This window comes from Pelodiscus sinensis, chromosome 10, assembly GCF_049634645.1.
Source record: "Pelodiscus sinensis isolate JC-2024 chromosome 10, ASM4963464v1, whole genome shotgun sequence".
Lineage (NCBI taxonomy): Eukaryota > Metazoa > Chordata > Testudines > Trionychidae > Pelodiscus > Pelodiscus sinensis.
The window spans coordinates 55,006,163-55,020,073 of record NC_134720.1 but is presented as its reverse complement, the minus strand read 5'-3'; the positions used below and the strand labels follow the sequence as shown (position 1 = coordinate 55,020,073).

Here is a 13,911-nt window from a genome sequence, read left to right as displayed (position 1 = left end):
CTGTCAGGCCTTTGGGTGCCATGCACCATTTTCATTAGACAGTTAATTAACAGGCGCATATTAAATTGGTTCAAACCTGGCCACCTGCCAAGTGTGGGATTGGGACTGCAAGGGGGGATCCCCCTCCGGAGGGCCTGTCTCCAGCGGGGTCGCACAGGGATCGTGCTACTGAACCTGGGTTTCCGCCCTCTGGAAGGAAGAACAAGCCCTCGCTGAGCGCTGCGGATGGCAGGAGCCTGGAGGAGAGCTGCATCGTGGGGGAAGGGGCCGAGCCGGGGGTGAGCGGGGCGCCAGGACACTGCCGGGGCGGCCGTGCCGGGCGGGCTCCCTGGGAGCGGGACTCTGGGGAAGGGCTGACGGTCGCGTGGCTCGTCAGCTGAGCGGGAGGTCGAGGGAGCCAGCGGCCTGGGCCCGTGCAGAGAGGGGATGTGACAGACCCCGCCTGGCGAGCGTCCCAGCGAGAAGGACCAGGTGGAGCCGAGAACTCTCCCTGGGACCGGGATTTGATGGAGCTCTCGGCGGTCGAGCCGACCCAGGGCTCCCCGTCCAGGGCCTGGCATTTGGAGTTGGACAAAGACTGGAAGTAGGTGGCGGCTCGGACAGCGCCAGGAGCTACCCTGGGGACAGCCTGCCAAGGCTCCTGGGGGCTTCTCCATCCCTGGCCCGCCGGAAATGGGGACGGGCTTTCTCTACAACAGCGGGTCCTGGCCACCGGGCCGTGGTGGCTGCTGGAGCTGAAGCCGGCTGCTCACGGCAGCCCCTTAGTGGACCAGCAACATTTGATTTGCATATTTGTTATTTGCATAATGAATATACAAATGTGCAACTAAAATGTTACTGGTCAGCCAAAAGTTTGGGATGGGTTTGCTGGTCCGCAGCATAAAACCAGCCACCTGGCGAGCGAGACCTCTGGGTCTGTCTGCCGAGCCCAAGGCCCCTCCGGCCGGGGCGATGCCGGGGTCTGGCCGAGCCCGAGGCCCCTCCGGCCGGGGCGATGCCGGGGTTTGGCCGAGCCCAAGGCCCCTCCGGCCGGGGCGATGCCGGGGTCTGGCCGAGCCCAAGGCCCCTCCGGCCGGGGCGATGCCGGGGTCTGGCCGAGCCCAAGGCCCCTCCGGCCGGGGCGATGCCGGGGTCTGGCCGAGCCCAAGGCCCCTCCGGGCAGGGCGATGCCGGGGTCTGGCCGAGCCCAAGGCCCCTCCGGGCGGGGCGATGCCGGGGTCTGGCCGAGCCCAAGGCCCCTCCGGGCGGGGCGATGCCGGGGTCTGGCCGAGCCCAAGGCCCCTCCGGCCGGGGCGATGCCGGGGTCTGGCCGAGCCCAAGGCCCCTCCGGCCGGGGCGATGCCGGGGTCTGGCCGAGCCCAAGGCCCCTCCGGCCGGGGCGATGCCGGGGTCTGGCCGAGCCCAAGGCCCCTCCGGCCGGGGAGATGCCGGGGTCTGGCCGAGCCCAAGGCCCCTCCGGCCGGGGCGATGCCGGGGTCTGGCTGGCTCAGTGTTTCTCAAGCAGCGGTGCGAGGACCCTTAGGGATACTGGAGACGGTCGGGGGGTGTCACCACTGAAATGCGGAGAACTGTTGTGTTGAACAGGTTGAAGTTCTACAGCGCCTTCTTATTTCTGTGCTATTTACAGCCAAACATTCAGCGCCCGCCCGGCTACGATGAAGTTGTTTAAACAAACGTGTTGCAATGGTAGAAACAAATGTGTGTGTGAAAACTGCAGGTCCTGGGGGTACGTCTCATTCTTTTTGAAGGGGTACTTTATAAAAGCCGGTTGAGCAGCACTGGTCTAGCTGAGCCCAAAGTCCCCTCTGGCCGTGGCATCGGGGAAGCTGCACTCAGCCGCCCTCTGTGCCTAATCCTGCTGGCCTGGAAAGCTGCCGTTCCCCGGGCCTCCCCTGGGCTACAGCCCGTCCCCCGTGCTGGTGTGCAGGCTTCCCAGCCGCACGGGGCTGCGGGGCCAGGCAGGATGCAGCGCTGGCTGCTGGGCAGTGTCTGCGCGACAGCTCCCGATGGTCAGAGAGGAGCAGAGGAAATGGCCGGGGCCGTGCTCATTTCCTGCAGCGCGAGGGGGAAACCTTCCCCCAGCCAAACAGGATGGTGCTGGTGTGTCCAGGCCTGACTCAGGCGGGGACAGTGCCGGGGCATGTTTGTGTTGGACGGCAGCGTCCCGGAGCCAGCTGAGCCGTGTCTTGGCAGGGCGGGGCAGGGAGCCGCATGGGGCCGGGCTGCTAAGACCAAGGGGCGGCCGCGCTCGGTCAGCCGGGCTGCCTGTGAACAGAATGGGCAACTATCGTGTCAGCCGTGAGGCTTAGGGACATCCAGACATGACGTCACGTTCTTGCCCATCTTGGCTAAGAGCCATGATGGACCTGGCCTCCAGGAACTTACCTACTTTTGAATCCTGTTAGAACTTTGGCCTTCACAGCATCCCCTGGCGAGGAGTTCCACAGGGTAACTGCGTTGTGTGAAGAAATATTTCCTTTGTTTTCAACTTGCTGCCTGGTGGTTTCACCGGGTGACTTGGTTCTTGTGTTGTGTAAAGGAGTAAATAACTTTTCCTCATTCACTTTCCCCACCCCCGCCATGATTTTATAGACCTCCGTCCTACCCCCTTAGGCGTGTAAGGGCAGGTTCGCACCGCCAGGTACAGCCCCCCACGGGATGCAGGTTTGCGCTGCCCACACCGGTGCTCTGGCAGCAGGAGACGCTGTCCCGGAGACACGCTTCTCGGCAAGGTCCCATCCTTGTGACTCCAGGAGTGAGCTCTCCGGTCGGCCGCGGTCTGGGCAGTGCAGTGTGAGTCAGCGAATGAGCCGGCTCACGCTTCTTAAGTTGATAGTGATCCTGGGGCCCCGGCAGCAGGGTGGTTTTAACGTACCCGTCGCGAGGCAGCAACGCAGGGGAAGGCTGGGGAACAGGGCAGGGAAAGGTGGGTTAGAAAAGCTGAGCACCACTGGGCCCCACGCTGGGAGCACTGCAGATGGGCTGTTGCAACAGCCAGTGGTCTCCCAACGCCGGTGAAAGACGGGGTTCAGCACTACCCCCCCGTGCGATGAGAGCGATCAGCACTACCTCCCCGTGCGATGAGAGCGAGACGGGGATCAGCACTACCCCCCCGTGCGATGAAAACGATCAGCACTACCTCCCCGTGCGATGAGAGCGATCAGCACTACCCCCCCGTGTGATGAGAGCGAGACGGGGTTCAGCACTACCCCCCCCCCGTGCGATGAGAGCGAGACGGGGATCAGCACTACCCCCCCCCCCCCGTGCGATGAGAGCGAGACGGGGATCAGCACTACCCCCCCCGTGCGATGAGAGCGAGACGGGGATCAGCACTACCCCCCCCGTGCGATGAGAGCAAGACGGGGATCAGCACTACCCCCCCCCGTGCGATGAGAGCAAGACGGGGATCAGCACTACCTCCCCGTGCGATGAGAGCGAGACGGGGATCAGCACTACCCCCCCGTGCGATGAAAACGATCAGCACTACCTCCCCGTGCGATGAGAGCGATCAGCACTACCCCCCAGTGTGATGAGAGCGAGACGGGGTTCAGCACTACCCCCCCCGTGCGATGAGAGCGAGACGGGGATCAGCACTACCCCCCCCGTGCGATGAGAGCGAGACGGGGATCAGCACTACCCCCCCCGTGCGATGAGAGCGAGACGGGGATCAGCACTACCCCCCCCGTGCGATGAGAGCAAGACGGGGATCAGCACTACCCCCCCCCGTGCGATGAGAGCAAGACGGGGATCAGCACTACCCCCCCCGTGCGATGAGAGCGAGACGGGGATCAGCACTACCCCCCCGTGCGATGAGAGCGAGATGGGGATCAGCACTACCCCCCGTGCGATGAGAGCGAGACGGGGATCAGCACTACCCCCCCCGTGCGATGAGAGCGAGACGGGGATCAGCACTACCCCCCCCCCCGTGCGATGAGAGCGAGACGGGGATCAGCACTACCCCCCCCGTGCGATGAGAGCGAGACGGGGATCAGCACTACCCCCCCCCCGTGCGATGAGAGCGAGACGGGGATCAGCACTACCTCCCCGTGCGATGAGAGCGAGACGGGGTTCAGCACTACCCCCCCCGTGCGATGAGAGCGATCAGCACTACCCCCTCCCGTGTGATGAGAGTGAGACGGGGATCAGCACTACCCCCCCGTGCGATGAGAGCGATCAGCACTTCCCCCCCCGTGCGATGAGAGCGAGACGGGGATCAGCACTTCCCCCCCCGTGCGATGAGAGCGAGACGGGGATCAGCACTACCCCCCCCCCGTGCGATGAGAGCGAGACGGGGATCAGCACTACCTCCCCGTGCGATGAGAGCGAGACGGGGTTCAGCACTACCCCCCCCGTGCGATGAGAGCGATCAGCACTACCCCCTCCCGTGTGATGAGAGTGAGACGGGGATCAGCACTACCCCCCCGTGCGATGAGAGCGATCAGCACTACCCCCCGTGCGATGAGAGCGAGACGGGGATCAGCACTTCCCCTCCCCCGTGCGATGAGAGCGAGACGGGGATCAGCACTACCCCCCCCGGTGCGATGAGAGCGAGACGGGGATCAGCACTACCTCCCCGTGCGATGAGAGCGAGACGGGGTTCAGCACTACCCCCCCCGTGCGATGAGAGCGAGACGGGGATCAGCACTACCCCCCCGTGCGATGAGAGCGAGACGGGGATCAGCACTACCCCCCCCGTGCGATGAGAGCGATCAGCACTACCCCCTCCCGTGCGATGAGAGTGAGACGGGGATCAGCACTACCCCCCCGTGCGATGAGAGCGATCAGCACTACCCCCCGTGCGATGAGAGCGAGACGGGGATCAGCACTTCCCCCCCCCCATGCGATGAGAGCGAGACGGGGATCAGCACTACCCCCCCCGTGCGATGAGAGTGAGACAGGGATCAGCACTACCCCCCCCCCCCATGCGATGAGAGCGAGACGGGGATCAGCACTACCCCCCCCGTGCGATGAGAGCAAGACGGGGATCAGCACTACCCCCCCCGTGCGATGAGAGCGAGACGGGGATCAGCACTACCCCCCCGTGCGATGAGAGCGAGATGGGGATCAGCACTACCCCCCGTGCGATGAGAGCGAGACGGGGATCAGCACTACCCCCCCCGTGCGATGAGAGCGAGACGGGGATCAGCACTACCCCCCCCCATGCGATGAGAGCGAGACGGGGATCAGCACTACCCCCCCCGTGCGATGAGAGCGAGACGGGGATCAGCACTACCCCCCCCCCCCCGTGCGATGAGAGCGAGACGGGGATCAGCACTACCTCCCCGTGCGATGAGAGCGAGACGGGGTTCAGCACTACCCCCCCCGTGCGATGAGAGCGATCAGCACTACCCCCTCCCGTGTGATGAGAGTGAGACGGGGATCAGCACTACCCCCCCGTGCGATGAGAGCGATCAGCACTACCCCCCGTGCGATGAGAGCGAGACGGGGATCAGCACTACCCCCCCCCGTGCGATGAGAGCGAGACGGGGATCAGCACTACCCCCCCGTGCGATGAGAGCGAGACGGGGATCAGCACTTCCCCCCCCCCATGCGATGAGAGCGAGACGGGGATCAGCACTACCCCCCCCGTGCGATGAGAGTGAGACAGGGATCAGCACTACCCCCCCCCCCATGCGATGAGAGCGAGACGGGGATCAGCACTACCCCCCCCGTGCGATGAGAGCGAGACGGGGATCAGCACTACCCCCCCCCGTGCGATGAGAGCGAGACGGGGATCAGCACTACCTCCCCGTGCGATGAGAGCGAGACGGGGTTCAGCACTACCCCCCCCGTGCGATGAGAGCGAGACGGGGATCAGCACTACCCCCCCGTGCGATGAGAGCGAGACGGGGATCAGCACTACCCCCCCCGTGCGATGAGAGCGATCAGCACTACCCCCTCCCGTGCGATGAGAGTGAGACGGGGATCAGCACTACCCCCCCGTGCGATGAGAGCGATCAGCACTACCCCCCGTGCGATGAGAGCGAGACGGGGATCAGCACTTCCCCCCCCCCCCCATGCGATGAGAGCGAGACGGGGATCAGCACTACCCCCCCCCTTCGTGCGATGAGAGCGAGACGGGGATCAGCACTACCCCCCCCCCCCCGTGCGATGAGAGCGAGACGGGGATCAGCACTACCCCCCCGTGCGATGAGAGCGAGACGGGGATCAGCACTACCCCCCCGTGCGATGAGAGCGAGACGGGGATCAGCACTACCCCCCTGTGCGATGAGAGCGAGACGGGGATCAGCACTACCCCCCCCCGTGCGATGAGAGCGAGACGGGGATCAGCACTACCCCCCCCGTGCGATGAGAGCGAGACGGGGATCAGCACTACCCCCCCCGTGCGATGAGAGCGAGACGGGGATCAGCACTACCCCCCCCCGTGCGATGAGAGCGAGACGGGGATCAGCACTACCCCCCCCGTGCGATGAGAGCGAGACGGGGATCAGCACTACCCCCCCCCGTGCGATGAGAGCGAGACGGGGATCAGCACTACCTCCCCGTGCGATGAGAGCGAGACGGGGATCAGCACTACCCCCCCGTGCGATGAGAGCGAGACGGGGATCAGCACTACCCCCCCCCCGTGCGATGAGAGCGAGACGGGGATCAGCACTACCCCCCCCGTGCGATGAGAGCGAGACGGGGATCAGCCTCCCACAGGAGCTAACGCAAGTCCCTGTTGGCCCTTGGCAGTACAGAGCCTGACACACGGGTGAGCAGTTCTGGGTGCGTCCAGCAGAGGGCGGTGCTGCCCCGGGCACAGCCTGGCCGGGTGTGCGGGCGCTGGTGCCGGGCAGAGCCCGGGCGTCCAGGCTCCGTGTGCTGTTGGCAGTGTGGCTCGGGGGGCCGAATGCTGCTCCGGGCAGAGGGGGGCGACGAGCAGCCCAGTGACCTGCCGTCCCGTGGGCTGGCTAACTGCTGAGTCCTCTGGGTCCAGGGGCATTTCCCCAGACTCTGTGGGAGGGCTGCCCCCCCTTGCTTCCTGCCACGCCGTGGCCCTTGCGTCTGATGGCCCCAGGCGTTGCAGAGGGAACCTGGAGCCAGGTGAGGTGCCCGGCCGAGCTGCCCAGCCCTTCCTGGCAGCACGCGGCTCTGGGGGCCTCGGGGAAAGGCTGCTGTAGGGCCCCGGTCAGGTTTGGACTCCGGGGGGCTGGGCTGGGCTGGGCAAGAAGCTGGTAGCTGGGGGGGGGTTTAACCCCTTAGCTCCCAGGAGCTGCACGCCCAGGCTGGGCAGGGGCAGCCCCAGGGACGTGTGCGTCTCTCCCCCACCCCAGCAGGAAGCCGGAGCTGGTGGTCCAGCTGCGAGGCTGGGCTGGAGCTGTGGCGCGATCGCCCAGTGACGCGGGGGGGAGGGGTGTGGCTGAGCTCCTGCCCCGTGTGCCACGGGAAATCAGCTCGTGCCACGTGCAGTACGCGTGCCGGCGGTTACCGACCCCGATCTGGGTGGTGCCGTGCGGGCAGGGGCCGGACTCGAGCTCGCGAGGTCCCTCCCCGTGCTAGTGCTCTGGGATTCACACCGTGTCGTGAGAGAACTCTCGCTCTGCAGGTTCCTCAGAAGGACAGTGAACAGGAGCTATCACAGGCAGACGTTTTAAAGCAGCTGGGCCGGATAACTTCCATCCTGTGTTCCCTGGAAGCCGAGCACTTGGGCGGTCACCCAGGAGAGATTCAAATGCCACTCAGCTGATTAGCAGGGTGCCCACAGCCAGCAGCATGTGTTTATACTGGTGGTGCACATCCACATATGTCTTGGTGCACATAACAACATTTATTCCACATGTGGATAGAAAAAAAAATTAGAGGGAGGATTGCTTATATCCAAGAATTTTAGACGAGCTGGCCGAGGTGTTCTCTGGCCCATTAACCACTGGGGAAGTTCCCGAAGGCTGGAAGAAAGGGTAAAAAGGATGACCTGGCAATTACAGGCCTGGCAGTCCGACATGGACCCTGGGCAGGCTAGCTAAGCAGCTGAACTAGGACTCCGTGAATGAAGGGTTAAAGGAGGGTAATAGAACAAGGCTTTGGGGGGAAATAGAGCCTCTCACAGTAACTCGATTGCGTTTTTGCTGAGCTTAGAAGTGTGGTTGATGGAAAAGCGCTGCTGTCATATACTGATGCATTTGTACGCGCCATTAAAAAATCACCATTAAAAAACCCAGAACAATGTGAAATTAAGACGTCAGACGTTGAAAACGGGCCAAGTGATCTGTCTCAAACTGTACATGGGGAGTCTTCATGGAGTGGGCGCTGGGTCCCTGCTGGGTCGGTCCTTGGCCCTGCGTTACGTGACGTCTCTAGTAGCGAGCAAGGAAGCAGCAGCAAAGCAGTCCGCAGGCGATGCGCGAGTTGGGTGAGGGGGGCTAATGCAGAGGGCCGGGCGCTGGGCCAAGTGGGCGAGAGCTGATGCCGGGGCTGTGACGTGGCTCATAAGTGGCGATGGAGGGGAGCGGAGAAGCTGGCGGCACTCGCAGGGGACGATCGCGAGGCTAGAGCCCCGCCGTGGGGCGACAGAGTCAAAGCCCCATTTGTCTGGGGACGTGGCGACTGCCTGTCAGTCCCTGGAGGAACAGGGATTCGGAGATGGGCTCTGCGGTCGGGCAGACAGGTCCAGCGGGATCCAGGGCCTGGAAGCTGAACAGGCCGCGTTTCGACGAGACGAGGTGCAGGTTCTAACAGGGACTCTTGCAGCAACTGCCCGCGGGCCCTGCTGGGTTCTCCGGCCCTGACAATTGGGCCTTTTTCTCTGCTGACTTGAACGGGAGCCGCAAGGGTTGTGCCAGGCCCCGACGCCCCTTCCTGGCCCGCCGTGGGGAGCGTGGGAGTGCTGTGTTGCTGGGGGTGCACGCGGGAGAGCCGCATGCAAACGTGCAGTGGATGGAAATACCCGATTTCGCCAGCGAGGAGATTCTCGGGGCCGGAACCGGCAGCTGTCTTAGGGCTGTGGAAGCAGGGAACGGGAAGGGATTTGTGTGCAGCCATTTTTAGGTTTGTTGGCCTAACTCTTGCTCTGCTGCTCACTTTGAGGCCTGACAACGCGCTGTTTGTAGAGACGCTGTCTCTGCTTGGCTTTAGGACCGTGGTCCCCAACACGGCGCCCGCGGGGGCATTTGCATGCGCCCGCCAGGTGCTCGGGGATGGCCTGGCCCCGGGCACATGGCGCGGCGCTTGTAGGGAGCGTTGGCCCCGGGCGCGCGGCGCTTGCGGGGGGGGGGCCCCGGCCCCGGGCGCGTGGCTATGGGGGGGCCCCGGGCATGCGGCTATGGGGGGGACGCCCCTGGGCGCGTAAGTGTCCCCGCCCCCTGGTGCCTGGCGGGCGAACGGCCACGCCCCCTGGCGCCCGACAACCTCAAAAGGTTGGGGACCACTGCTTTAGGAGATAAGGAATGCTGACTCCAGCATGGGGATCGGACAGTGTTTGGGGGGACTAAGATAACTGTGAGCCTTGTTGTACGCAGCGGGAAGGTGTATATACCGCTTCATATATACCCCCGGCCCCTCCCGCCAGCTGTGCTTCCCACCCCCTCTGTCCCCCCCCTTCCTCCCTTCCAGCCCCGTGGCCCCTGGCCCCCTCCCACCAGCTGTGCTTCCCACCCCCCCTCCTCCCTTCCAGCCCCGTGGCCCCTGGCCCCCTCCCGCCAGCTGTGCTTCCCACCCCCCCCATCCCCTCCTTCCTCCCGTCTAGCCCTGTGCCCCCCCCTCGCCAGCTCTGCTTCCTGCCCCGCCCCCCTCCCGGCCAGCCCCCCCGCCCAAGATCAACTATGTCCGGTTTTTGGCAGGGTCTACTTGGCAACCCTACCTCCCGGAAGCCCAGCCGGAGCCCTGGCCCCTGCTCCCTGCGGGGCTCGCTGTCGTCTGCACTGGCCTGCCCGGGGCACAGAGCAGGGCTAAGTGCGGAGGGGGGGGCGCCAGGCAGCAGTGGGGTGCACAGGGCAATTCCGGGTGGAATTTCTCTCGCCCTCCTGGAAGCGCCGCTCTCCAGCTGTTCCCTAGCACACAGCCCCTGCGCAGCGTCGCTACCGAGGCTCTGTGGGAAGGACGTAGAGTATCGGGCACTCGCCAGGGCACCCCCGCCAGCGGGCAGGTTTCCCAGGGCGGAAGGGTCGCTGCAGCTGGTGGAGTTAGTGCGTCTTGCGCCCCGTGACCCCCTTGTGCTTTTCTCCCCTCTCCAGGCACACCTTCTGGCAGTTCCGCCGGGAGAACCCCGGCACCAAGGTGGGGGAGCCCCCGCCGGACGGGCTGCCCGGCTTTAACAGCGGGGTCATGCTGCTCAGCCTGGAAGCCATGCGCCAGTCCCGGCTCTACAACCAGCTGCTGGAGCCGGACAAGGTGCGGCAGCTGGCGGAGAAGTACCATTTCCAGGGCCACCTGGGGGACCAGGATTTCTTCACCATGATTGGCATGGAGCACCCGGAGCTGTTCCACGTGCTGGACTGCACCTGGAACCGGCAGCTCTGCTCCTGGTGGCGGGAGCACGGGTACAGCGACGTCTTCGACCGCTACTTCCGCTGCGAGGGCCGCGTCAGGATCTACCACGGGAACTGCAACACGCCCATCCCGGAGGACTAGGCCGCCCGGCACGGCCTGCGGGGCCGCGCTGCTTTCGGGGGTGGGCAAGCAGCTAGTGACGCGTGCGCACCAGTGTCCCACGCCAAGGTGCGCCCCTTTCCCGGGCCCTGTGCTCCCACGCCACGAGCGTTCTGCCACTCCCACCTCAGCCAGGAAGTGCAGGCTAGTGGTTAGAGCAGGGTGCCTGGGTTCTGCTCCCAGCTCAGGCACGGGCTGTGCGAGCTCGGGTTAGGCACATCGCTCCTCCTTGCCAGTCTGCACCGCTGTAAAAAGGGGCTGATCAGCTTTACCCTCCTCACACCACAGCCGCGAGCGCCCGTGTGAAAGCCCCTGTCTACACGCAACACACAGCGACGCCCTCACGCCCGCCTGCCCCACTTGTGGCGATTGCCTGTGTGCGCCGTGCACTGCAGCGCTGCGAATTGTGGCCGCCAGGTGGGCCCGTCGCTCAGTGACCTGGGCCCGGTGCCGGGCAAGGAGACGCCGGCTCAGCCTGGCCTGGTTTAGAATAAAAGCCAAACGAGCGCTTTGAAAGCCTGACCTGGGGCTGCGCTCACACGGGGTCGCTCCTGGGCCAAAAGGAGCTTTAAAGCCGCCCGGGCGCTCCCTGCAGCCCCTCCGAGCCCCACGCAGGGGGCACGCGGGTTCTTTGGGGGCGACTGTCCGAGCGGAAGGCTCCAGACGCGCGTTTCTCTCTCGCTGGGAGCAAAAGGGGCTGACGTGAGTCTGTTGGGGAGCTGGCTAAGCGGCGTCCTGCCTCCCGTCAGGGTTCTGCCAAGCTGCACGCGAGCCCCATGTCGGGGCTTCACAACACGTTTTCGCGGCAGTCACTCTCCTAGAATCATAGAACCACAGAGCTGGAAGAGACCTCAGGAGGCATCGAGTCCAGCCCCCTGCTCTAGGCAGGACCAATCCAACTAAATCAACCCGGCCAGGGCTTTGTCAAGCCGAGACAAACACCTCTAGGGATGGAGACTCCACTGCTTCCCTAGGGAACCCATTCCAGTGCTTCACCACCCTCCTAGTGAAATAGTTTTTCCTCATATCCAACCTGGACCTCTCCCACTGCAGCTTGAGCCCATTGCTCCTTGTTCTGCCATCTGTCACTACTGAGAACAGCCTTTCTCCAGCCTCTGTGGAACCCCCTTCAGGAAGTTGAAGGCTGCTCTCAAATCCCCCCTCGCTCGTCTCTTCTGCAGACTAAACAGCCTCTCTCAGCCTCTCTTCGTAGGTCATGTGCTCCAGCCCCCTAATCATTTTGGCTGCCTCTGCTGGCCCCTCTCCAATGTGTCCACATCCTTTCTGTGGTGGGGGGCCCAGAACTGGACACGATACTCCAGATGTGGCCTCCCCAGAGCCGAGTAAAGAGGAAGCCGAGTAAAGTGGCCCTACTGGGCCACTGCTTGTAAATGGCAGCTAACGAGTCTCTGTGGCCCATTGTCCTTCCGTGGCACCGCTGAGCCATTTTGGCCATGCCCGTGCCAGTGGGCGCTCACAGACGGCCGTGCGCAGCAGCCCCCCGAGTGCGCTGCCTCCTGTCCCGTCTCCCAGGTTCCTGCGCCCCAGCAGAGTCGCCGGGAATGGAGTTGGCTCCGGGTTCTGCCAGTGGCCGGCAGAAGGGGCGTAAGCCACTACTCGAGTAGTCAACTACCTCAAAAGCTGGCTCCCCCCAGCACTGTCTCTGCAGAGGCCGCGGCGCTGGCTGGCGCTGCCCCCAGGAGCTAACCACACTGCGGCTCTGCAGTTTAAATACAGTAGGAGCTGAGCTGCCTGTGCACCCGGCTCCTGCTCCATTTAAACTGCAGAGCCACAGCGCGGGCAGCGAGCGCCCCCACGTATTGACTAATCGAAATTCCATCCCTAGCTGGCTGCAAGAGCAGGATGACCTGTAGGAGCTGCTTCCCGGGCCGGCGTGTGCGGTGCAGCAGGAAGGATTAACGGGGGGCAGGCCCGGCCGGTCGTGAGTGGCAGGGGGCATGCCCAGTGGTTACCTGAGAACACGTCCTCGGGCCTGGCCCAGCGCTGCCGGGCAGGGGGCAAAGTGCAGCCGAGAAGCCAGTGACTGTCTCAGGCTCCAGCTCTCGGCAGGCGTGAGAGTGGGCGGGGTACGAATACCCGGGCTTCAATCCTGAGACGCTCTGCTCACTGCCCCAACCGGCCTCCAGCCATCACGGAGCCAGGCCTCCTGGAGCAGGGCAGCCCAGCCTGCCGGGAACAGCACCCGTCTCCATGGGCTCTCCACGCAGCCTAAGTTCCAGGGGTGGCAGATCGCACCTGCCCTGGGCCTTCGGAGGCGCTCCGGCTAGTCTGCCATCTCGAGCCACGGGTGAGCGAGCGACAGACACAAGCCCACTCCCACCGTCACCGCAGTGCGCCCTGCGCTGAGCTCTGCACAGCCTGCCCAGGCGTCCCTCGGCCCCTGTGACGTAGTGGGGGGACTCGCTGGGCTGTGGTGACCCCTGCTGTCTGGAGCAAGACCCATCAGGGAAAACCTCACTATGCAAAGGTGATGCCAAACCGGTTGAACCAGACACCCCCCATGGAGAGGAACAAAGGAAGGTGGATGCTGCCCTGGCTGGGGGGCAGGGCTGGAGGAGAGGGAGTTTAGTGGCTGGCTGGGAGCATGGAGGAGACAGCCTAGGGAAAGGGGCTGGAGTTAGGGGCCCAGTCTCCCCCATCTCAAGGGGGCCTAAGGCATCCTAGCCCAGCTCTGTGACCAGATTCCATCTGTGCTGTGCTGTATCCTGGAGAGGCAATAAACTTCCTCTATTCCACCGGCGGGTGCAGTCTGTTTGTGCCATTTCGGGGTGCAGGAGACGGGGGACCCCCAACGCGCCGTCACAGCCTGTGAAAACGCACCTGCTCGGCAAAACCCCCGAGAAATCTGCCCAGCCCAGCCCACGTTCTGCCACTGGCCTGGGGGAGAGGACAGACGCAGCGATGAAAGCGCATGAAGAGCAGCGTGGCTTGTCCGAGCCTCTCGCCACCCTCCCTGGGATCCCCCTTCAAGTGGCTGAGGTAGATTCCTTGAGGGGCCCTTCCAGGAGTTCCCGGGGACTGAGCTGAGGCTGACCAGGCTGTAGTGCCCTGCATTCTCCTGCCCCCTTTAAAACTGGGCACCTCGTTTGCCTATTTCTAGAACCTCCCCTGATCACCAAGGCTGCGTCTAGACGGGCAGGATTTTCCACAAATGCTTTTAACAGAAACGTTTTTCCGTTAAAAGCATTTGCGGAAAAGAGCGTCTAGATTGGCACAGAAGCTTTTGCGCAAAAGCACTTTGGCACGGATGCTTTTCTGCAAAATCTAGACGCGGTTTTGCGCAAGAAAGCGCCATTTTCGCCA

At 64.1% G+C, this 13,911-nt stretch overlaps 1 protein-coding gene across 1 annotated transcript in view; it reads left to right on the top strand.

Annotated features, from left to right (window-relative positions):
- XXYLT1 (xyloside xylosyltransferase 1) overlaps positions 1–13,343 on the top strand; it is a 40,332-nt gene extending 26,989 nt beyond the window's left edge. The window contains exon 4 of the mRNA XM_075938309.1: positions 10,173–13,343. Within this exon, the coding sequence (XP_075794424.1) occupies positions 10,173–10,569 (397 nt within the window). The 3' untranslated portion in view covers positions 10,570–13,343. The remainder of the gene's footprint in view (positions 1–10,172) is intronic.
- The last annotated feature ends 568 nt before the right edge of the window (positions 13,344–13,911 follow it).